This window comes from Gobius niger (assembly GCF_951799975.1).
Source record: "Gobius niger genome assembly, chromosome: 14".
Lineage (NCBI taxonomy): Eukaryota > Metazoa > Chordata > Actinopteri > Gobiiformes > Gobiidae > Gobius > Gobius niger.
In genome coordinates, this window is record NC_136865.1 from 30,639,744 (window position 1) to 30,665,267 (window position 25,524).

Genomic DNA, 25,524 nt, shown 5'->3' on the forward strand with positions numbered 1-25,524 from the left:
ATGACACAAACCGCGCCAACAACGTCACAAAAAATAAATAAATCAACAAATCTTTCAATGAGGCGTTACACGAGAAGCTTTTAGTTTTGGGTAAAGCTGAACTGGAGAAAACGCTCTCAAGGCGCTGAAATCCGAAACCTCGCGCCAAGTCTCGCGCGACCCTTCACTGTTGCGCTGGTGCCTCGTAGCAACGGAGCTAACGGTGGCGCACGGCTTTAGCTGCGGCTACTTTCGAACTAAACTCTTTAAAAGCGTACATTTTGAAGCATTGGTAACGTCTTTGATTCATTGCACATTCCCGTGGATTTTACATGTAGCCTCTCTGTGATCCTCTGTGGCAGTGTGAATACGCCGTTTGTCTGTGTTTTCTTCTCAGGTTTGGGGGCTAACGGTTAGCCTGTGTTAGCACGAGTTGCTAATCGCAGCAGGAAGGAGGGAAGGAGGGACCAGAACGGGCGCATTTGCATCGGCCTCCGCTCATTTTCCCCTTGTTCTGTCTCCAAAACTAAACCACGACCGAACTCTGAGCAAACGTGTGAAGGTAAGAGAACCTCCTTGTGTTCAGAATTTCAGCCTTTGTGTCTTTTAATGGATGTTTGGAGCGCGTATTTCCCGGAAGATAACATTAGCGTCGTGGTTAGCCTCGTGTTTTCCTTGCTGGAGCTAATTTGTAGGACTCGTGGGGTCATTGAATAAGAGCCTCGCGAGGCCTTACAAACACGTCGAGCTTCTATTCACTTATGCGTCGATTCAGTACAAGATAAATGCTCTATAATCGTTTTGAGTTGTTTATTATGCAAAGATAGCCGGTTTGTGTTCAGGCGCATTGCAGAAATGTTGCATCGTTTGTCTTACGGACCAAGTTGGGCGAAAGAAAAAAACGATTTATTTCGCCATTTGCTTTTTGCATTTACTTCGAGTGTTGATCAAATGCGGTGGGATTTTGCAATGTCGATTAAATCTGAAGAACGTGTTGTGTGACGCCATTTTAGCCCGTTTTGCCTGGTCTGTTCTTCCTTCACGATAAGCTCTAAAGTGTACATTTAAAAGGCTTATCATCCCTCTGTGCCAGTGTACATGTTTTATTGATTGTTTGCTCAATATTCTTCCACTAGCGCTAAATAGGTCAGAGTTGGTGCGCGTGACGGACTTATGCAGCACCTGGTATTAAGCTGCTCCTGGTCATAAAGTGTGTGAGTGATTAGTGATTTAACCGTCTTCAACCTGATGATCAACTGCATATTTCTCATCAGTGCAGGTATGTTGAATCCGGGCAGGCTGTGCCACATGTTTGCATCTTGTTTTTTCAAATTATCTTTGCGATTTAGTTACGACGGTAACCAGAGTCACTACATGCAACACAGGCTGAACAGGTTCACTACATTATTACATTAAGAAAAGAAGCAGAAATCATGAGACTTGGTCTTCTCTGCTCCGCTTCATTCATATTGTGTTGGTTTTGTTGTTGTTGTTGCCACAGATTACTTGAAAAAGTAATCCGATTTCTTTAAAGTAAGTAGGTTATGTTACAAGTACTTCATTAGTTATAATAATCAGCTGCCGATACTCGTGTTATTAGATGCATTTTAACAGTAACATCAACAACGCTGTGACTGATCCTCTGTTGTCTACCTTTATGTCCTGAGGCGTCTTCATGCTGACAATGTCATATGTTACATCAGTCCACGAGATGCGAGAAAAAAATTATATTTTTCTTATAGAGGGGGTATTATGCTTTTTTCAGTCCCACAGCACCAGTCTATATCACACTACAATGATGACAAACCTTCTGTTGGTCTGTAAATGCAGTAAATTAGAATAACTGCCTTGTATAAAATGTCCCTCTCAAAATGGCTGTAGTGAATGTCTTGAAATAGGCCTCTGTCTCTTTAAGAACCTCTGAGCCTTTAGACACGCCCCCTCCACACGCTGTCTGTGGCATCAGTGGGGAGGGGGTTCTGCTGAGGAGCAGTGGTTGGTTACTCGGCTGGTGACGAAAGCTCGGAGGCGTCTCCAGGAGGTGGGGGCGTTCCTAGGAGGACTCAGGCAAACCTATCCCTAAAATGGCCGCCATCAGAGTTTTTACAGATTACTCAAAAATACGTGAATGTGCCAAGGCAACACTTCAGGCATCTTTTTAATGAGGGAATGACATAATAACATGATGGAAAGCTTGAAAAAGGCCATTTTGCATAATACCCCCCCTTTAAGGAAAATGACAGAATAGTAACTCAGTGATTTTTTTTATTTTTTATTTGTCCTTTATTTATCCAGGATAAAACTCATTGAGATTAATAATCTCTTTTTCAAGAGTGTCCTGGCCAAGATGCAGGGGAACAGGTTTACATACAAGTTACAATATTACACACATAATCACAAAATAAACATTGCATAGTTAAAAATTTAAATCAAGATAATACACTCAGATAAAACGGCTACATGTAAAAGAATTTGTTTCTAGATTTGGAAAAGTAACTTTAATCTGATTACTTGTCTGGTAAAAGTAATGTGTTGGATTACTTGTCAGATTAGAAGAAGAAGAAAAAGATCTTTATTTATACAGCGCCTTTCACAGACATAGTCACAAAGCGCTTTACATGAGACAATTGTACATTCACTTCATACTCGGTGGTGGAAAGCTACGTTAGAGAAACTTGATTAGATTAGAGTAACTTGTTTCTGGGATCACTGATTGTTAGATGTTTGAATGAAATAACTCTCCTCTGTAGTGAAATAAGTGTTGCCATTTTACCATTAAAGGGACTATGCGCACATTCACAGTGAACCTTCACAGGCCTCACGTCTCTGTTACAGTGTATGTAAATGTCCCCCTGATCTTCTGGTGTGATGGGACCTTTGTATTTGCAAAGTAGGTCAACAGAGCATGTAAGTTTGACCCTTTGGTCCACTTGAAACAAAGGATACTTTCTACAGTGGGTCAATCTGTTTGACATTTTGTTTGTATTTTGTGATACTTTTTGTGCTTTTAATATGAAAAGATTAACTATGAAAGTGCGTATGAGAGGTTTTAATGCTTTTGAAATAATTAGAGGAGTCGTGTCCGTTGCAAGTAATAATAATCATTTTATTTCAGTGAAGCAGCAATTTTAAATGAAAAGTAATTTTTATTTACATTTTTCAAGTTACTGACAGGAAGTGATGTAGAGGTAAAGCAGTTTGACTCATTTCCCATACGTTACATGTGACGTCGCACACAATAATAAACTACTTCTGGGTCAAACTGTTGAGAGTTCTTTTGACAAACGGCAAAAAATGCAACTTTATCTCAGTCTCCTGCTGAAATAACAGAGAAAAGGTCAACAACTGTTTTACTCCTAGTTAATATAATCGTCTCTAAAGAAACTCCAGAGTGAATGTAATAGTTCTTGGTGATCAGATGTTTATAAAGAGCCTGTAGTCGGCTCTACAGCAGGTTAAAATCGGCCGAATCTCATTACAGTGAATGGGGCTACAGACCCGGAAGTGGAGCGATGACATCATTACTTTCTATGCAAACGTTTGTATGGAAACCCTGCATATGCATTTAAAGTCATAGTGATTTATAAAGCAGGCAAATTGTTCTGTATTTCAACACGTCAGAGGGAAAATACATCCTGTGGGAGCGTTTTTATCATGGCATAACAAGGGGCACTGAGTCAGAGAGAAGATCCTAATTTACAACCTGAAGCTTTGTTTCCAGGGCCTGCAGTTAAACAGTCAACCAACCTGTAAATCCACTGCTTCAGTTACCACAGCAGCTCTTTCTGACCGATGCCGACTAATAACAGAACACTCAGCACAGATGTTGCCTCTCAGTGGGAACATGTTAAAACCATTTGTCAATCTTTTTTTGATCAGGATTTTGATCAGAATTAGTTCAGACTCGACCTCGATCCTGTGAAAACGCCGTAAACGCATAACAAAGCGTCCCGCCCGCTCGTCTGAACCGTCTCCTCTTCAAACAGCGCAGTGACTGAGACAAAGGTGCGCCCCAGGGGTCCGCTCTGGGCCCTCTCAGGTTTCTGTAGCAGCCCGGGCCTTACGTCAGGCCGCAGTCTATTGTTTTGCAAAGACAAGTCCATATGTTCATCTGCCGTCGTTCACATGAGCGTGAAAGTTAATTAGAGCAGCCTTTGTCGTATCGTTTGGAGAACTCCCATCTTTGAATGTCCTCACAGGGACGTTTCTACAGCTTTTAGGGAAGGGTATCGGGCAAAGACAAATGTTCCAACCCCAGGTATCAATATTGGAACAGATGAAGCTGCAGAAAATAGATTATCCTGGCCTTAATTAATGAGAAATGGAGATCTTGTCCAGGCTCTTATTTAGGACCAGCGTTGCACGGGGCTTTGTGGTTTGCAGCATGACTTCATAATACCGAGTGGAAGCCCAGAGATACATGTCTGAACTTGCCTTTCTAATGAAGCCGGAATGAGGAGGAAAACAAATAATCCCCCATGTAACTGTTACCATGAAGAACGCGCGGCTCCTGGAGACCAGTCTGGATGTCAACAGCTTCTCTGCACCGCTGAACCTACTCCCCTTATTTTGATGTAATTTAACCCTGGCTGTCGCTCCATTAGTGCGATGCTTTTGTCCTCGTGAAGGTCATTGGAGTTTGTGTGCAGTCTGGTCTCCACAGCTGCTCTGAGTGTGAGGCGCTGACGACAGGTGACACTCTGTAGAGCTGTCCACACCGTGGTCAGACACGGCCACAACAGCACTGGATAAAGGGACTGTTTACAGACGCTCTGGCACTGGTCTCTATAGCTACATGCCATGGAAGTGCTTTTAGGTTAGTCTAATGAGGAGGGGGGAATGTATTGTCCACAAGATGTTAGGAAGCTATGCAAGTGTACAATATCGAGTTTCTCTAAATGGCAAGAAATGGAGAGAAGATCGTGAAAAATGGGGAATTTGGGTTAAAATGTGGAAAGTATTTCTCTCTGCCCTTCTGTAGTCTGTTCAGGACAATAATCCTTTTGAGCGACAAAGCCTGTTGTACATGATTCCTCTGAGCAATGTCTTCAGTCTTCTCTGAGGTTCATCACCAACTGTAGGGCTTTAACCCGTCATTGTGAGCAGTAATCTCCAGCTGGACGCCCTTCTTTGTCCTCCAGGGTGGTGGGTCATTGGTAAACTTTTATTTCTAAGGCCACGCTTGGTCTACTGCCTCCTACGTTAAGCACATGGAGCAGTATTAACTCTTACTGTTTGTGTTCAAGCGATCAGTTGTTGCTCGCTGTTCCAGAGCTGGAAAAAGGGGGTTTGTTCACTCTGCTGTTCTACATGGATAATGTTGCAAAAAGACTGGAAAATAACTGAACGTACTCCATTGGACGCCTTTAAAGTGTAGATGTTTTTCATAATGTGTTTGTGGTTTCATTTGAAAATGGAAATTGTAACTATCTTTTTCTGCTTCTTGGCCAGGACTCCCTTGAAAAAGAGCTTTTTAATCTCAATGGGACTTTCCTGGTTAAATAAAACATCTTAAAGAGGGGGTATTCTGCTTTTTTCAATCACATAGCACCAGTCTATATCACACTACAATGATGACCAAACCTTCTGTTGGTCTGTAAATGCAGTAAATTAGAATAACTGCCTTGTATAAAATGTCTCTCTCAAAATGGCTGTAGTGAATGTCTTGAAATAGGCCTCTGTCTCTTTAAGAACCTCTGAGCCTTTCCGACACGCCCCCTCCACACGCTGTCTGTGGCATCAGTGGGGAGGGGGTTCTGCTGAGGAGCAGTGGTTGGTTACTCGGCTGGTGACGAAAGCTCGGAGGCGTCTCCGGGAGGTGGGGGCGTTCCTAGGAGGACTCAGGCAAACCTATCCCTAAAATGGCCGCCATCAGAGTTTTTACAGATTACTCAGAAATACGTGAATGTGCCAAGGCAACACTTCAGGCATGTTTTTAATGAGGGAATGACAGAATAACATGGTGTAAAGCTTGAGAAAGTCGATTTTGCACAATACCCCCCCTTTAAGAATTTAGTGAATGAATTCCTCTTTCTGAAGATGAGCGTATCAAACTGTACAAACGTCACATCATGAAATATTAGAACTTCCAAGTCCACCAGGCTTGGATCAAAATCAAATTAGGATCCCTTGGCTGTCAGTGGTGTATGAAAACTGTTTTTTTTTTTTTCATTTTTTACTGCATAAAGCTAAAGTGGCACCGCTTGAGGACGTGTTGATGGAGTAAAGTTAAAGTAAATGTATGTTTGGAGGCTCTTGGTGCTAATGCTGCTTCTGATCGGATGAGACAGACGGATATTCATGAAATTTACAATGTTCAAAACACTAAATGCCCTAAATTTAAAAAATAAAGTAGGTTTTAATAAATCATACACAATATTCATGTCATTTTTGTGTCGCGTTTACTAGAAAAACGATTAATCGGTTACTAAAATAGTTGTCGACTTTCAATAATTGATTAGTTGTCTCAGCCCTGGGTCTGACAATGATCTTAGATATTCTAGAATTGCACCAAATTATGTCTAAACTGAAATGAATTCCTGCTCAATACAACGGCCATGAATTCAGTGTGTCCTCGCGTTTTTCACTGTCAAGTCCAAAACCCGTGAAAAACGTTTGAATGTTTCCTTTTGTTTCCTTTCAGGAGTGAAGTAAAGTTGCAGAGATGTCTAAACCAGAGTCTCCCATGAAGTCCCGGTCCAAGTCCAGATCCCGGTCCAGGTCTTACTCCAGGTCTCCCTCCCGGAGCCGCTCTCGATCGCGCTCCCGGAAACGCCGCTACAGGTGAACACTCGCCTCATTCACACGTTTAACCACGAGAGTTTAGGATCTGTCGTGTGGAAAGGCCTCGTCATGGCAGAGCTGGTGACCAATAACATCTGCATTTGGAAGCTTTTGCAGCAGGTTCTCCAATAAAAAACTGACTTATCTCAATATTTAACTCAGGCCTTGTAGGATGTGATTACAAGCGCATCCTTTTCTGTATTGACTTTTCTTTATCAACCGCCCTTTGTAAATAAAACCCATTGGAGACTCGCTCTTTCTCTCTCGTTCGTAGTTTGGTGTTGAGGGATTTCTGCGTCCCGTGAGTCGTGAACAACACATGACGCAAATAAACAAATCTGACTGCACGGGCTCGTTTTGATTTTTCCGATGCTGCCAACGGGGGCGATGGTTCCAGACTGATCTCCCTCTGTGTTAAAGATATAGAGGGGAATCATTCTGGGGTCACCAGGCTATAAAATATCAGCCATGCAGATCGGGATCGACCTCAGAAAACGCCTCATCGGTCGACTTCTCTTAGATATGTCTATGATTGAAACCTTTACTATAATGATACGTGTTTAACAATAGGCTTTGTGTGTACATAAAGTTAAATTACTTTAAATATCAGCTCTAGGCCAAACCCTTCAGTATCAGACCCCAAAAACCCACATTGGTCAGGGCCTAACTGGAAGACCACTATAAAAGAAATGATTCGGAAACTCCCACCTGAACGGATCCCATTTTCTCCAGTTTGGCTTTACCCTAATCAAAAAGCTTCTTGGGGGGAAAAAAGCACCAAAACAGCCACAAAAAATGAGAAGAAAACAAGGATGTAAACGCAACAAACGTGACAAAAATTCAACAAAAACGTGACAAAAATTCAACAAAAACGTGATAAAAATTCAACAAAAATGTGACAAAAAATCAACAAAAATATGACAAAAATTCAACAAAAAATTTACAAAAATTCAACAAAAATGTGACAAAAATTCAACAAAAATGTGACAAATTCAACAAAAATGTGACAAAAATTCAATAAAAATATGACAAAAATTTTACAAAAATGTGACAAAAATTCAATAAAAATGTGACAAAAATTCAACAAAAATGTGACAAAAATTCAACAAAAATGTGACAAAAATTCAATAAAAAATTGACAAATGTGACACATTGAAAGAAAAAAAAGGAAGAAAAAAAACAAATAGGTGACACGACACAGCAACAATGCAAGGAAAAATATTTGTGGGTCTTAGCTTTCAAATGAGGTGTTACACAGGCCTATATAATGGCCAAAGAGGACAGAATGCATTTGGTTTAGGCGGGTGGTAAGAGGTTAAAAGTGACACATTTAAATGAGCCCGAATGAAAAATGGATCTGGCAGCCAAGAAGTGTAAATGAGCTGAATGTTTTTTGAATGTTTTTTTTTTTTTTTTTAGCTCATTGGAACCTTTTGTAACCATTAACTCTGATCAACCTGTCTGTGCCCTTCTCCCGTGTGGCTCTACTATAGGGAATTCTGAATTATCTGCTTGAAATAAAAGTAAGAAAGTCCCAGCCCCGGTGCCCTGACGATCTTTGCTTTCCCTTTTGTAACGATGCGTGAACTCCCCGCGGGTGTTTTCCTGCTCCGGGTGCTGAGAGTTAAAGACATTGGAGATGGAGCTGAGCCAGAGTCCCTCCCTCCTCTCAGTCTGCGCGTAGGAGGCACTTCAGTTCTGTTCATTCAGACAGCGCTGTCTTGCTTTTAGCCATGAGGATATTCCACGTTTACTACCGCACTTTGTAGGACCTGTTTTTGTTTTTTTGCTGCATCAATGAAAACCAAGGGGTAAGCTCCGACTTTCTAATCCTGTGTAAAGACTTAACAATGATCAACCACGTAGAAAAAAAAGAAGAAAAAGCAGTTGTAGATTGACCAGCAGCAGCTCAGTGTTTGCCTGGAGTGTAATGAGTGACCTATGAGTGCATTTTGCTCTCATAGGTCTTTATCGTGTGGTTTTAGGACACGCTCGGGCAAAGTGCGAGGGATACTATTGTTTGTTTGAGTCACAACCAGGAAGTGGAAGGAAAGTGCAGCAAAAATAGGTCAGCAGGAAATGTGGGGAGGACTCGAGTGGCGCTGCTGCCCTCTGCTGACGAGATGCGGCGAAGGAGATTCCAGGGAATATGCACAATTTAAGCTGCTGGGTTTTTTATGTCTCCCTACAAAATAAGATATATCTGTGTGGAAGAAGATTGGGGGCCCATGTAGTAGAGTGAAATATGTTTTGTATTATTTAGTATTTCTCTGAAAAGGACCCTGCAAGTTGTGAAACGTGCAGATAAACTCATCCCTGTGGAGAATTTGGATGCTACAAATATGGGAAGTTAGGAGTGAGTTTGGACACAAGTTATTTTAATTAACCATTGAGTTGCCTTGTGTATGAAATGCAAGGTGTAAATAAACTTGCCTTGCCTTCCTTGTAATCGGGTAAAAAAAATCAGGTAATTACTTTTTGATAAACGTTTTCAGGCTGGATTTGAGATCTAATCTATCTATTGAGAGATAGATTAATACCTATTCAGCCCCATTCATAGAAAAGGTCGTCCCGAGTCGTGTGTGAACCTTAATGGCCGCTCTGTCTCCTCTTACGCAGCCTGTTCCTTAAAAGGGCAAAAAGGCGGGAATCCCTTCACTTGTGGGGTGGGCGGAGCCTCCACAGAGCTCCAGAGCTTGATTGACTGGCTTTGGAGCCAGTCACTGCACTGAAAATACTTCCAATTTTCTGGCTGATGAACAAAAAACAGCGTGGTTGAAGATATGGGGGCGTTCCTAGGAGGACTCAGGCAAACCTATCCCTAAAATGGCCGCCATCAGTTTTTACAGATTACTCCAAAATGCGTGAATGTGCCAAGGCAACACTTCATGCATGTTTTTAATGAGGGAATGACAGAATAACATGATGGAAAGCTTGAAAAAGACTATTTTGCATAATACCCCCCTTTAAGAATCAATGCTTCCAAGTGTCTCCTGGAGTCGTCCCTGGCCACAAGGGGGCGGTGTTACAGCAATGTCAGCTCCCCGCCATGCTTCCATAGAGAAGCACGTTCCTCGCCCATTGGGCCTGTCTCACCTTCAGGAACACGGCTCCAGATATTTGCAGCATAAAACAGCTTCTGTGACCGCTAACTAACCATTGTCCTTGCACCCGCCTCAGGCCCAAAGCGAACGGCCTTTGTCCTTGTAGCTCTGGCTAACCTCTGTCTTGTCTCTCGCACTCAGCTCCAGGTCGCGGTCCCGCTCCTACTCCCCGTCCTACAGGAACTACCCGTCCAGGGACTACCAGAACAACCGCGGCGGCGGCGGCGGCGGCTACAACCGCGGCTACAACCGCGGCTACCGCAGGCCCTTCCACTACCGCGGCCGCAACCGGGGCTACCACCACCGCGGGGGCTACCACCAGAACCGCGGAGGGGGATACGGCTACAAGGGCGGCTGGCAGGGCGGCTGGCACGACAAAGACCACAGCCCGCGGCGAGGGAGGTCCAGGTCCCGCTCCCGGAAACGCTCCCCGAGCCGCAGCCGCTCCAGGTACTCGGAAAGGTCCTCATCCAGAGGCTCCAGGAAGTCCCGCAGGTCCAGCTACTCCTCCAGGTACGGGCTGCCAGACGAGCCTAACCAAATATGAAGGAGGGGTTCGCGTATTTCGAGGCCGGATACCTGACTTTATTGTCCCAGCAGTAGTTTCACAAAGTACAATATAAACTATTTACAATTTATTTATTTATTTAAAAGTCGGCCGCCGATATCTCCGGAACCAAAAGTGATAGACTTCCCATTTTTTGCACTGGAAAGAGCTCAGTTAGAACTTTAAAACCCACAACTTCCTAGGCCTCAGGGGGAGAAACATCGCACTGAACATCGGTCAAGTTTGTTTTCTGCTGCAGACTTTTGCATTTCATTTCAGAACAATAAGAGACAGACTTTCAAACGAGCTTCATCTGAACCTTCTAAACGTGAATATACACAGGATTATAGACAAGACTCTAATTAGATATGTTTCTATAATGTCTATGATAATGTCTATTGTAATAAAATCATTTTTGATAAATTGAGAAAAATAATGACATCACCAAACAATGTTAAAGTCCAGTACAAACAGATGCGTTTAGTTTTGTAACATTCAGAGTTATTTAGGAAGACACGAAGGCAAGTTCAGGACTAAACACAAGGATGTTTTATTAATCCAGCGAATCATCCACATGAAACCGGCCTTTTAGGGTTTTGTAAACGTGAGGACGTGCTCCATGTTTACAGAGAAAGTTTCTGAAATTCTAAGACTGTGTCCGAATGTCCAGAGAGAAAAAAGTAGTGCACTCGAAATTTCCCACATTGCATCTCGAAAAGTAGTGAGCATCGATGGTCACTAAACGGGTTAATATAGACCACAATGCATTGCGAGAGTCGGAGAAGAGCCTGACAGAGACAGGTCTTTGAACTAAACAACACGACTGAAGTAAATCAGCTGTTTCAGTCGTGTGTTTGTATTTCTCATGAATAAACGACTTCAATATAAACGGTTACGAAAAGATGCTAACGTTAGCTGCTAACCTTTAGCACGAGCTGTTAAATGACCGATCGCTTCCTCTCGAATGATCCAAGCTATTCATGTAAAATCCATGTGAAATATAAAGTATCTGACTCGTATTTATCCGTAAATATTCCACTGTCTCATGAGTCTGGTTGGTCTTTATCGCAGAAATACGTTTGTAACAATAAATAAATTCAGATAAAAACAAACATATCTGCACACAGCTCGGAGAAAGTAGTGTCTTGTGTCCGAATCGCCAACAGAATCGGTGACTCTATATAATCGACTATATAGTGCAGCCTATGTAGTGAATGAGGAGTTAGGGACTAGTGCGGACATTCGAAGTTTTTTGTCTTAATAAAGTCTTAGCTTGAGGTAAAGTTTTTGGATACTGCCCCGGCTGATGGAGGGGATGCAGCGAAGTATCGATAGCTGCTCAAATGAAGACTTAACCCCGATAATACTATTAGTATCGATTTTAGTATTGACGAAATATTTTTTTGACTGCCCTAGTTTGGACCACAAATACCAATTCAATATCTTTGGGCTCCCGTTCCATCATTGAATCAGGTCTAGGACCTTTAGGAGGTAAAAATTGTACGTTGTGAAATGTAAGGTGAGACAAACCCAGTCCTAACCCCGGCCCGGTTCAGATGCGTCGTGTCCCTGAGGAGACTCCAGTAGGTGGTGTTGGTCTGAGAGGCTGTGGGTTCAGACCTTCAGTCAGTCACGGAGCTCTTTCTGACCTTCCTTCGTCTCGCCCTCAGATCTAGGTCGTCTTCTCATCACCGCAGCGGCAAAGGAAAAGCAGTGAAGGATCATAAGAAGCCGGTGGAGAGTCCGGCCACGAAACCCGGAGCCGACGGCAGCGCCATCGAGAAGGCGTCCGGAGGGAAATGGATCGACTACGAGGCCAGCCCTAAACCGGCCAGCCCCGAGAGAGCTCAGGTGAGCACGTCCGGCTTTGTTCCTCTGGCAGGAAAGTAGGGATGAAGCAAGACGCAAGCGCTTTGACCGCGGGGCTTTCTCCATTGTGAGATCAACTAACCCATTAACTCCCGAACACATTTTCTCAAGATTGGCTTTACCCCAGTCCAAAAGCTTCTGGAAAAAAGGTGAGAAAATAGCAACAAAACTGAGACAAAAACAAGGATGGAAATGTGACAAAAAAGTGAGAAAACATTGACAAAAAAGTGACGAAAAATAGCTGAAAAAGTGGCAAAAATGTCACAAAAATCTCACAAGAAATTGACAAAAAATGTACAAAAAAATTACAAAAATCTGATAAAAAAAATAAAAAAAAATTGATAAAAAATTGAAGAAAAAAAATGCAAATGTTTGACGAAAAAATGACAAATGTGACAAAAATTTGATAAAAAATTACAAAAATGGGACAAATTTTTTTTTTTTTAAATGATAAAAAATGGAAATGGAAATGGAAAAAAATGCAAATGTTTGACTAAAAATGACAAAAAATGTGACAAAAAAATGACAAATATGATAAAAAAAAATGACAAAAAAATAGACAAAAGTTACAAAAATGAACACCCAACAAAAAAATAATGGAAAAAAAGAATGACAACGTGAGGAAAAAGATCCCCCCGGTTCAGGCGGGAGTTAAGAGGTTAAGGCTAATCCGTCTTTATTTTGTCTAAAACACAAATTGGTTTTGGAGCAGCTCTGTTCGAGTGTTAAGGCGTTTCCACACATGTTGTTTACTAGTTTCAACTGTGTTTGCTTCAGTCCATTCACACGGACCGGCCCAAACTACTGCGATCGGGTTCACACTCACCCAAAAGTGCCGCTCTCAGGTCTCGACTGGAGCCTGTGTGAAAACGCCCTTAAACTTACTAGAGCAGTGTTTTTCAACCTTTTTTGAGCCAAGGCACATTTTTTCCATTAAAAGAATCCCGAGGCACGCCACCAGCATAAAATGTAAAAAAAAAAGTAACTCTATAGCCTATATTCTCAATATAAAGTCATTCTGATCAAAGTACTGAATCGGACCACCGTATAGTCTCGCTAGCCACAGTGCCACAGTCACAGCCACCTGTCACATTCATGCATCAATAATTCTCTTGTCTCAAAGAAATTGGTTTCCTGCTGCCATTACTGATATGGAAGAGTATTACATGTTTACTCTGCTGATCACTAGACAGCACTGAGACTCGACAACGGCACATTATTTGCGGATAAATAATTTCTTTTCAAAACAGTTTTTTTTTTTTTGGACCAACTAGGTGAAATTGGATAATTTCCCAAGGCACACCAGACAATATCTCACGGCACACTAGTGTGCCCCGGCACAGTGGTTGAAAAACACTGTACTAGAGGGTCCTCCCATTTCCTCGTCTTTTTCACATTTTGCTGCAGTGAAGATGTTGAAGTCAACAAAACACAACAACGCAACGAAAAAAGCAACAAAAAGGCCACAAAAACACAACAAAACATTATAGAAAAAATGTGACAAAAACACAACAAAAAGCCACAAAAAAGTAATGAAAAAACAACAAAAATATGTCGCTTTTTGTCAAGTCGCCGCATTTTTTGTCAATCACTTTTGTAGGTCTCAGCTTTCAAATGAGGTGTTTCACTGTTGCTCTCCAGTCGAGAAGCTTTTAGATTTAGGTAAAGCCAAACTGGAGAAAATGCGCTCCATTAAGGCGGTGGTAAGTGCACATTTACGCTAATTTGGGCCAGGCTGGTCAGAGTCCTGGGCTTTTTTTCAGTCTCAGTCCGCCCCTGGGTGTGACTTGTATATCAAAAAACATGTTTGTCTTTTTCACACTGACGGCCACTAGAGGGCGCTCTAGGCTTGTGTACCAGTATCTACTTCTGTACCACTGAAAATGTATAAAATGGTAATCGAGCAGCAGAAAGAAACTTTTGAGGGACGGTGGAAAGCAGGGGTTAACCTCTTAACTCCCACCTGAACGGATCACATTTTCTCAAAATTCAACAAAAATGTGACAAAAATTCAACAAAAAAGTGACAAAAATTCAACAAAAATGTGACAAAAATTCAACAAAAAAATGACAAAAAATCAACAAAAATGTGACAAATTCAACAAAAACTTGACAAAAATTCAACAAAAATGTGACAAAAATTCAGCAAAGATGTGACAAAAATTCAACAAAAAAGTGACAAAAATTCAACAAAAATGTGACAAAAATTCAACAAAAATGTGACAAAAATTCAGCAAAGATGTGACAAAAATTCAACAAAAAAGTGACAAAAATTCAACAAAAATGTGACAAAAATTCAACAAAAATTCAACCAAAAAATGACAAAAATTCAACAAAAATGTGACAAAAATTCAACAAAAATGCAACAAAAAAATGACAAAAATTCAACAAAAAAATGACAAATTCAACAAAGATGTGACAAAAATTACACAAAAATTGCACCAAAAAAAATGACAAAAATTCTACAAAAACTTGACAAAAATTCAACAAAAATGTGACAAAAACACAAAAATAAAACACAAAAAAGGTGACACAACACAGCAACAACGTGAGGAAAAAGATCAGTTTTGTGGGTCTTAGCTTTCATATGAGGTGCTTAACAGGCTTATATAATGACCAAAGAGGACAGAATGCATTTGGTTCAGGCGGTTGGTAAGAGGTTAAACAAAAAAAGTTAGAGCTCCAGTAACGAGTTCACAAATGAGAGCTTGAACGACGTGCTGCCGGGAGAGGCTCGTCAACGGGGCAGTTACGCCTCCAGGTCCAGGTAGTTTCCGAGGCCGGTGCGACTTGTACGACGACGTCACAAAGGGAGTTACCGACTGTGTAGTGAATGTGTGTAACCCTCGCCACTGTTTCCCCAGGCTGGCGTTAAAAAGGAGGCCTCAGGCGCAGACAACAAGGGTCCGGGGGCGGGCGGTCCCATGTGGAGGACCATAGGCGCCGTGTCTCCCCCCAAACCCTCGCCCCCAGCGTCGGGTCAGACCGCCGCATTCGGAGGCTTCGGCTTCTTCTCAAAGGAAGACTCTTCGTCCGCAGACAAAACTGGAATAACGGCCGCCTTCAAAAAGTACGTCCGCTCCCTCCGCCCCCGCCCCCACTGTACAAGATGAATCCAATGCCTTTCTGTCTTAACACCTTGTAATTTAATTTTTAGCCTAATGTCACAGACCCTTGGAAGAATACAAATTAAAATGGAAAAGCAAAGCAAGGATTGTAGAGCCATGATTTTAAGTGATTTGAAATGTCCTTTTCTGAGAGGAGATTGTTTGAAATCCCATTTTCTTAGACGCTGAGTCTGACGTGAGTATGACCTCTGCACAGTGATGTTTTTCATGTTCATTGTGTCTGTTTGCAATGAAGGTAAGTTACATGGAGGCGAAGGCTCGGGGATGCAGCTTATGTCACAGGAGCCACATGAGTCTATTGTGCATTACTATTCCTTTAGACGCTTGACTTGCTAATGTCTTAGATTCAGTTTTTGAGCTTTAAGGGGATTCATGAGTTTGTCTGGTTTCATGACAGATGTAGAGATGGGTTTAAACATGCTAGTTTTGAGGCTACAATGATGTGCTTCTGCAAAATACTGGAAACATTTCTGTAATTCTGATATTTAGCTTCAGTTGGCCGTGACCTGTGGGATTCTGACTCCACGTTTGTTTCCTCTTGTTGCAGATTTTTGGCTGAAAATAAGGGTAAAAAGGATGAGGAGGCCGCTGGCGACTACAGCGATCTGAAAGATGACAAAGAGGTGCCCTTCTTTGACGCCGGGGAAGAGGAGTTCCTCAAATCTCACGTTCTGAAAGACCCAGATCTGGACGAAGAGGGGGAGGTCAAGTCCTCCGTCTCGGCCCGGGACCTTTTCGGGAAGTGGGGCGACGAGCCGAGCTACTCCGCGGCGTACGCCAAGGAGAAGGCCCGCCGCGAGGAGGAGCCCGAGGCGGCGCCCGAGGAGGAGCCGTACCGCAGGAAGCACAAGAAGGAGGAGAAGAAGAAGAAAAAGGAGAAGGTGAAGAGGAGCCCGTCGCCACAGCCGCCTCCGGCGAGAGAGAAAGAGCGCCCCCTCTTTCCCGGAGCATTCCCTCCGAGAGCGGAGTCCCCCCTCAGACTCGCCGCGAGCAGAGAGGAGTTCGAACAGAAGGTCAGCGCCATGGGGCTGGACGACATGCCCAGGTAACGCTCACGCTGCAAACGCCTTAGTCATCTGTAGATCACGTCAGAACCGAACCTCAAGGCGCTGAGTTTTTGATTTGTGTTTCTGCCTTGATGTTTGAGAGAAAGACATGTTCACCAATCAGAATTATTGAGTAGGGCTGAACGATTTTGCCAAAAATCAATATTGCGATTTCGATTTTATCAGGATTTTCCGCTAATAACTTTTTGTTGCAATACAATTAAATATTTACAACTGATTAAATAAAGTATTACTTACTAAAGTCCTTTATAATCACATGGAATATAATTCCAAATAGTCCACATAGTCATTTAGCCACATCATTTCCAATAAGCTTATATTGTTTTTTTTTTTTTGTAAATAGCCTAAATTTCTTGCTATTTGCTCTTGTGTTTTAGTCAGTGGTTGTGAGAAAAGTTCTTATCTTTGTCCAAAACATTCCCAAACATAAATCGCGTGCCTGTGCGATTTCAAAATCGCGTTGTGTAATATCGCGATAAAATTGCAAATGTGATTCATCGTTCAGCCCTATTATTGAGCCTCTGTGCCTTAAGCTGCTGCCGATCAGAAGTAATAATAATAACAATACATTTTATTTGTATTGCACTTTACACATGAAGACACATCTCCAAGTGCTACAAATAAAAACACAAACCGTATCAGTAAAAAAACAACACAATCATGTTTGTCTGGGCTGCAGTCGCTGAAAACAAACTCCACTTGTCTCGTGTTGTGTTTGGCGACCTGTGTCAGGGAAGGAGCAGGTCGTCTCGGCTCACATTTCTACAGCAGCTTATTGATGTAATTATGAGTCGGATTTTCATAAAGCAGTGTTTTTCAGCGTGTTATTTGGAGAATACATTTATGCAGCTGAACAGGGAGAAAGAGTGAGAGGATGTTTTTCTGACATCTCCGGAAATGCCTCTTTGCCTTTTGCAGATTTGTAGCAGTTTTAGAAGTTTATCTGCAGCTCAATAAAACAAATGCTATACTGTATATAAAATATTCATGCGGTGTCTAGTGCTGCAGTGCTTTGAGTGCACAGTACAGATGTATCTAATCTGAATAGTGCTTTTCCTCTAAACTAAAGTATGTTCCAGGTATGAGTTTTATGTCCATGTTTAAATGTGGCTCCTTTTGAACTGAAGAAAATGTCGTCTTTATTCCGTGTGTGAGAAATTGGTTTTCCAGTAAATGTTCCAGCTTTTATTCAGTCGTTATGAAATGATTGCCTCTCTTCCAGCACGTCTCTCGCTGCGATGAAAAACCCGGAGTTCCGCTCCATTTTCCAGCACATTCAGTCGGCCACGTTTCGCCGTAACCCGTCGGAGCTGTTCGCGCAGCACCTGGTGTCCATCGTGCACTACATCAAAGGTACGGCAGGGGGCGGTGTGGCGCCGCGGCTCCGCTCGACTCTGTGATGTAATAAAGTGTGTGATTCTCGTCTGCAGCTCAGCACTTCCCGTCTGCGGACATGTCTCTGAGCGAGAGGTTTGCGCTCTACCAAAAGAAAGCGGAGGAGGCGGAACTGATGAAGCCGCGGAAAAGCCCAGAAATCCACAGGTAAAATCAGCAACATTCATCCGTCCCGGTGCAGGTTTAAGTGACTCCGCCTAAAGTGAACTGCTCTGCTGGTTTGGGAGAAAGCACTGGAGCAAACCGATGCACCATCCGGCTTTTCTGCTTCCGATACCGATACCGGGCGTTTGAGTATCTGCTGATATCCGATATTTACCGATACAAAGAGACTTCCTTAGCAGTGTCTGAGTGAAAACGTGAACGATCCTCTTTTCTCCATTTTAAGATCCGTTAAGTCTGATCTTTTCTTGTCGTGATGTGACGGGTCAATTATCAGTTATATTATTAACTAATTTATATCCTGGGCCACATGTCACGACTCACATAAAGTGATCTGTTCATTACAACTTGTGTATTAAAAATCATAGATCAGTTTTTTTGTAACATCATTTCATAAAGTAAAATACAAACACTTGGCTGCTACTTTTTAGTTTCTGACCCCGCCTTGATTAGTTCTCGCGCTCCCGCTAGCTTTAGCATGCTCTTGCTAGCCGCAGCATTTAAAAATACATTTGCGGACGTTAAAACTAACAAAGTTAATGAATTCTCCAGGTTCTTGGCTTCAAAATGACATAAAAAATGTCTATATTCACTGAGGTTTATTCGGTGAAAATTGTGTTTTTAAAGTGAGTCAAAACTGGCTCTTTTCAGTATCGGATATTTGTAGCCGATAACGGTATCGGATCGGTTTCTTCCCGCGGAGCAAATACCGCAAATCTAAACACACAAATCTGCCATATTTACGAAGTGCTGACCTGGTTTGGCGATCAGTGTCTTATTCTGGGAGAATTTAAAGAGACTAGATGCAAGTTGGCCATTTTATACTCACTGCTGCCACCTCAGGTCATACGTGTAACTGCGCCTTCTATATTAAGCTTGTGCACACGAAGTAAAAACGTTCTGAGTGACAGGATTTTAGAGACAGTTGTGAACAGGTCTGAGCTAGTGCTGCACATTAGGACATGGAGGAACATGTGGGGGAGGAACATACTTAGTTTTAACATTTGTAAACTGTGTATAGTCCCTTTAACTTCATGTAGAACTTATGTTAGTCTTATGAGAAGATGCATCTGTTTGGAAACATTTATAGAGCATGGAACATTGGTTACGTCGCTTTATGAGTTGTTTAAATGTGGTACAGAGGGGTAGAGATAAACCAGCTGCCTCTCAGCGCCTCCTACTGGACACAAACCAGTTTCTCCTGAAGCCACATGAAATTCAAACTAAACAAACGGGTCTGGAATGTTCGGCTCCGGTTTCTCTCCGAAATATGTTGAGACACAAAAGGCAAGAAACGTTCACCAGTTCCAAGGTTTGCATTCAAAGTTATCTAATGATTTGTGCTAAATGTAATTAACGTTTAATTTGATTCCAACAGGCATCGAATCCAAGTCTCTTACGGAATAATGACATTGCCCAACTTTTAACACCAGAAGTTTATTAAAAGTACAATAAAATACGGTCTAAAGCTCATCCATTTGCAGGTTTGCAACTTTCATGTCAGTTTGTTGTGTCCAGTTTGTTTCTAAATATCTACATTTTATATCGTTCCTCAGTGAATAGAAATGAATACCTTCAGAAATGATAAAAGCCTAGATTTACGATTTTAATTATGTCCAACGGAAAATGTTTCAATTTGTAAATACGGTTTAAGTTTTCAGCTTTTCTGGAGAATCCCCTAGATTCCCCGCCCTCGTAGCTTCAGTAAAGACGCCTTTAAGAGCCACGTCTTTGCCTGAAGCGTCCACTGTCCCGTCCCGCCACTGACGCTCTGTGTTTGTACTGATTTCCAGGAGAATTGACGTGTCGCCCAGTGCCTTTAAGCGGCACTCGAACCTGTTTGAGGAGATGGAGGAGAGCGGATACAAGGTGACCCCCCGCTTTACTGTGTCTGTGCCGCTCACACCTGTCCAACCACATGCTCAGATCTGTGCTTCTCTTTCAAAGGATTCAGTTTCTAAAATCAAAAGAGTGTTTAATAAAGTGCCAGTGCCAGCCTAAAGAAATGTGCTTATTGATATGAATAAAATCGAGCCAGAGGAATAATAGAAGGGAATATGATGAATCCAAGCCTCTCAAAGGACGCTTTTCAATGGCTTTTCCCTGTAAGTATTTCCCCTAAAAGACCGAAATCAAGCCACAAAAGACAAATGCATGGTCTTAGGATGTGTCTTTTAGCCTTTCTCAGCTACTTTGTGCTACTTCATTGGCGATTTTTGTTCTGTAGCAAATGCCTAAAGGTCAGATTCATGTTTTCTCAAAGGTCAAATCTAACCCTGGGCTTGATTGATAGATTGAGTGATTTACCCCTCGTTGTGTTCGACTCGGAGCCTGTGACTGAAACTCGTGTCTCCCGCAGGATTCAGGTAAAAAGTTCAAAGGCGACGTAATGGACCTGCGCCTGGACATCGAGCGGAGGAAGAGACTGTCGGGGAAAGCACGCAGCCCTGGGGGCAGCCGCGAGAGGTCCTCCGAGAAGTCCGGGAAACACCACAAAAAGTCCAAGTACGGCTCACACACGGGCGGGACGGGGGCGGGACGAGGGCAGGACGGGGGCGGGGCTGGGAGAGCGAGGAAGTACAAAGCTGGTTCTGGTAACGTGAACTTCAGCGACACTTAGAGCCTCAAGTCTTTCAAATCCACTGCCAAAGGAACAGGTCTCACTAAACTGGGGATTATCCAAAATGACTATTTAGAGCTTTTTAAAATCTCGACTGAGACAATATTTATTACTGTACTGACTTTGAATTTGAGATTTATGCTCTGGTGCGACTTGTGTCTAAATATACACAGGGTATCCGCAGGAATCCCAAAGTCAAATGTAATGCTTTAAGACCTCCTTTAAAAATGTCATGGCCTCACGACATCCTGAGCAAAGGTTTAAATTCTTCAACTTCTAGCCAGGAACTGGCCAACTTCATTTCCCTGTTTTTACAGACTTGTTACGGAGCTCACAACTTTAATATACTCTATACAGAGTTTAAAATGTTAAAATTATGTATTTTCCTCGTCCCTTCGTGTTCCAGCCTAAGACCTGAGGTGGCAGTAGTGAGCATGAAATGACCAACTTGCATCTAGACTCTTTAAAGAGACTCTTTAAACGCCGCACACGACAAAAGTACAGAAAGAAATAATGTATAACGTATAATTTCTGTGTCAATTTTATGGATATGTTTAAAAGGCAATGCAAAAACCAAGATGAATACGAATGTCGGTACCTTCAGATTCATATTTTTGGTTCCAATTTCGACTGAACCATTTACTGGGTCTCGACACTAAATGAATTCTGACTTGTACAGGAGAAAGTTCCGAACCAAGCCCGTATAAATGCTTCAATAGTGAGAGTTAGAGATTTAACATTGTATTAAAACCCCTTAACTCCCGCCTGAACCGAGCACATTTTCTCCGGTTTGGCTTTACCCCAGTTCAAAAGCTTCTGGAAAAAAGGTGTGAAAATAGCAACAAAACTGAGATGAAAACAATGATGGAAATGTGACACAAAAGTGACGAAAAATTGATGAAAAAGTGGCAAAAATGTCACAAGAAATTGACAAAAAAATGTAAGAAAAAATGACAAAAATGTGACAAAAAATTACAAAAATGTGATAAAAAATTTGAAGAAAAAAAATAATACAAAAAATGGACGAAAAATGACAGTTACAAAAAATGACAAATGTGATAAAAACTTGAAAAAAAAAATGACAAAAATGTGACAGAATATTACAAAAAATTGATAAAAAATTGACGATAACATGACAAATGTGACGAAAAATGACAAAAGAGTTACATAAATGAGTTGAATACCCAACAAAAAAATGATGAAAAAAAATCTGATGTGAGGAAAAAGATCCTCTCGGTTCAGGCGGGAGTTAAGAGGTTAAATGTATTCATGAACTTTATTAAAACATGTCCGACTTTACCTTTTCTGTAGTTTGTTTTTAGTCCGAGCAGCTTCTGAAAACCTCCTTTTGTTCCCACAGAAAAGCCAAGAAGAAGCGCGACCGCTCGCCGTCCTCTTCCTCCTCGTCCTCCTCCCCCTCCCCGTACCCCCCCCAGTACAGGGGCAAAGAGTACGGCGAGGGCCCCGCGGAGCACCCCGACGAGGGCTACCCCCACCAGCGCTACCCCCCGCACAGCTACGGCCCTGGGGGGGACAACCGCGGGGGCCCCCGGGACTACGAGGGCCAGCACATGGAGCGCGGCCGCGGCAGAGGCTTCGTAAGTGTCGCCGCCGCCATAATAACGTCCTCGCCGCTCGTTTAACTCGTGATTTTAATCCCGTAACGTCGTTTTCAGTTTCCGCGCGTGAGGGGCCGCGGCTGGAACCGAGGGAACTACCAGGGGAACAACAGTAACGGAAACCAGGCCAACGTGAACCCTCAGCAGCGCCCCCCGGAGGAGGAGTGGGACCCGGAGTACACGCCCAAGAGCCGCAAGTACTACCTGGTCAGTCTCTCCTCTGTCACACCACAACCAGATGTAAACTTCTGCTTCGTTTAAACGTCACTCTCTCGTTAGGATTATTTTACTAAAGCTTTGCCATATTCCCAGAGTCCCAAAAAGCTCCAAACTTCCAATGCAAAGCGACATATTTTCTCTGCGAATCTGAGACTGAAGTGCAAAAACATAGATACAGTCATGCAGTTCATACAGTCATGCAGCGGCTCTGCGAGGAGAGCGTCCGGTTCATAACAAGAAACAAAACCAAGAACATGTTTGGTGCCCTGTTATTGTCACAGGCACTACACTGCAAAAAGTGGATTCTACGCAAGTAAAAAGGTCTTACTTTAAGAAATAAGTTCTTATTTTTTCCCTAAGAAGTAATAATGTTTTGCCAAGCAAAGTTTTCTTGAGGAAAAAAATCTTATTTTAGGAAATAAAATCTAGCCATTTCTTATAGATATATTTGCTAAAAACATGAGAATTTTTCTTGTAACAAGAAAGAAAAACTTTTTGAATCTTCTTCAGTTTTAGACAAAGAATATTTTGTTCTTGTTTTAAGAAAAACTAAGATCAACAACTCTTAATGTAAGAACTGATTCTCACAGAGAGATAAAACATACCATTCTTTAAAGTGGGCGGCTCGGTGGCACAGCGGTTAGAGCCTCAGCTTCACAGCTCGAAGGTCCTGGGTTCGATTCCCACCAGGACGGGGCCTTTCTGTGTGGAGCAGGTTCTCCCCGTGTCTACCACCAAAAACATGTACAATAGGTGAATCCTCCAGCAGGTGATTCTGACAATCAGCCTGGCTCCACATCATGGAGGCGGGTCCGCAGGCAATATTTTCCTTAAATATTAGTATTTATTAAGAACAAAAATTTGTGTAATTGAGAACATTTTACTTAAATCAAGCAACATTTAAGTAAAATATCCACAATTTTTCACTAAAGAATGTTTTCCTTAAATTACTCAATTTCTGAAGACATTTTGCTTAATTCTAGTTATTTATTTGCTTAAACTTAGTGTTTTTTTTCTAGTTTTATGATGAGAAAAATATTCTAGAACTAAGAATTCTTAGCAAGAAAAAAATGCTGACCCCATTGGCAGAATTTCTTTCCTTCAAACAAGACAAAACGTCTTTAAGATTTTTTTCCTTGTTTTAAATCTTGTTCAGTGACTTCATTTTTCGATGGTGCTTTCACTGATGCTTCTCTCATTAAGGCGAGACACTTTAGGTGAAAGTATTGATTTTTCACGCAGTGGTGGAAGTGGAGATTTGTATCTATTTTCCTCCCTTTACATCTTAGTTTTCATGTCAGATATAAAAATGATGATGTTTATTTTATGATGTTTTGTCTGCGAGGTCGGGGCGACCCGGAAGTAGCTGCTGCGCCGCGTAGAAAGGCCGTCTTTCCCGCGGGTTTTCATTCATAAATATTGACAGATTTTACATCCACGTGTCCTGCTAAGGGGCCCCGTGATGACGCTTTCACCCAAATATGGTGTTTTTCCTCCTACGAGACGCTGGAGCGGAAAAGTGGAAGAACTTCAGGGCTGGTTTTCTCTGAATGAGAGAAGCCGCACTTATAGAAGCTCCCACAGACTCCAACCTCTCCAGTCTTGGACTTAAGAATATTTTGAAGGTTTTTTCAGAGGGCTAAACAAAATATCCAAAATCCCCTCTGAAAAAATCTTAGTTACTAATATGTCAATAAAATAAAACCATAACATTTTAATCTGGCTCAATTCATTATTTTGATTTCGTTGCCCAAAATATAGGCAATTTTGGCCATTTTAATGCTCAAAATGCCTTATTTTTATGTGAAAACATAAAATGACAGAAAGAATGCAATACATTTTTTTTCTCATATTTATATCTGTGATGTTCAGCAAAAGTTTCAAATTGATATCTCTACATTTATTTTTTTTCCCTATTCACCTGCAGTGTCTTGCCTTAATTATTCATTTCTTTGTGTTCTCATTATCCACGGCAGTTTTCCTCTTTTTTTAAATCCTCTCAGCTCAGTCATGGTTCATGTTTCTGAACCAGAATAAATTAGCTGAGGTCGCTTTTTCAGACTCACTGCTGCAATGCTTTTACACCACCAGATGGCGCCTATGAGCCCATCAGCAGCGTGATACAGTGTGATGCTGTATATAACTAATATATGATGATGTAAAACCATCTCTCCTGTAAAACCCGCTGACGCCTCTGACCTCTCGTTCCCTCAGCACGACGACCGCGACGGGGAGAAGACGTGGGTGGATAACCGCGGCCGGGGGCGCGGCGCCTTCCCCAACCGCAGGGGCAGGTTCGTCTACCGCAAAGGAGGCGGCGGGAACAGCCCCAAGTGGACGCACGACATGTACCAGGGCGGAGAGGAGGGCGAGATCCCCGATGACGGCTGCGACGAGAAAGGCCCGGGAGACGCCAAGGCCTAGAAACGCCACGGACTCGGAGACCCGGAGACTCGGAGACTGGACCGGGCTGTGGACGTCAGGCCTGTCCCGATCACCACAGAAGCACAACTCAAATGTCCAGTCATAGATGTGTTTGTTATTCCCCTTTCTGTAGCTGCTTTTAGACTTTCAGTTCTGTCAAACACCAAATAACACTTGGGTTTCATTTTCAAACTGTCCACACTGTCCAAACCGGGTCGAAAAAGGCCTTTGAGTTGATCTAAATCGGGTCGAGAAACAAACATCAATGAAGTTAAAATGGCAGATGACCCTAGTTAGAAAACCACTTCCCGAAACTTAAAGCTGATCAAACAGAAAATCGGAACTTTAGATTCCGGCTCCCAATATCAAAATGATTTCCGTAGAAATCGAGACAGGCCTGACTGGACTGGACCTGGACTTGACTGGTTTTTATCAACGCTCCGGTGGCATTCGGGGATATTAAAGTCGCTAAACTCCCCTCTAAAACCCGTGACTCGCCGCTGTATTGGATTTGCTTCGGGGGATGTAAAGTTAAAGCCGTCGTCTTCGCTGAAACCCTCCTCGTCCGCGTCCGGTCGTACCACTTCTTCGATAGTAAACCTGTGCATG

The 25,524-nt window shown here is 42.4% G+C and overlaps 1 protein-coding gene across 1 annotated transcript; it reads left to right on the top strand.

Moving 5' to 3' along the window:
• The first annotated feature begins 167 nt into the window (after positions 1 to 167).
• thrap3b (thyroid hormone receptor associated protein 3b) lies at positions 168 to 25,103 on the top strand. The gene is made up of 13 exons (XM_079570912.1): positions 168 to 541; positions 6,623 to 6,762; positions 10,008 to 10,379; positions 12,084 to 12,264; positions 15,146 to 15,351; positions 15,957 to 16,454; positions 17,699 to 17,829; positions 17,907 to 18,018; positions 19,827 to 19,902; positions 20,393 to 20,538; positions 22,014 to 22,251; positions 22,330 to 22,479; positions 24,706 to 25,103. The coding sequence occupies exons 2-13, from the start codon at positions 6,644 to 6,646 to the stop codon at positions 24,913 to 24,915; spliced, it is 2,439 nt and encodes an 812-aa protein (XP_079427038.1). The 5' UTR covers positions 168 to 541; positions 6,623 to 6,643; the 3' UTR covers positions 24,916 to 25,103.
• The last annotated feature ends 421 nt before the right edge of the window (positions 25,104 to 25,524 follow it).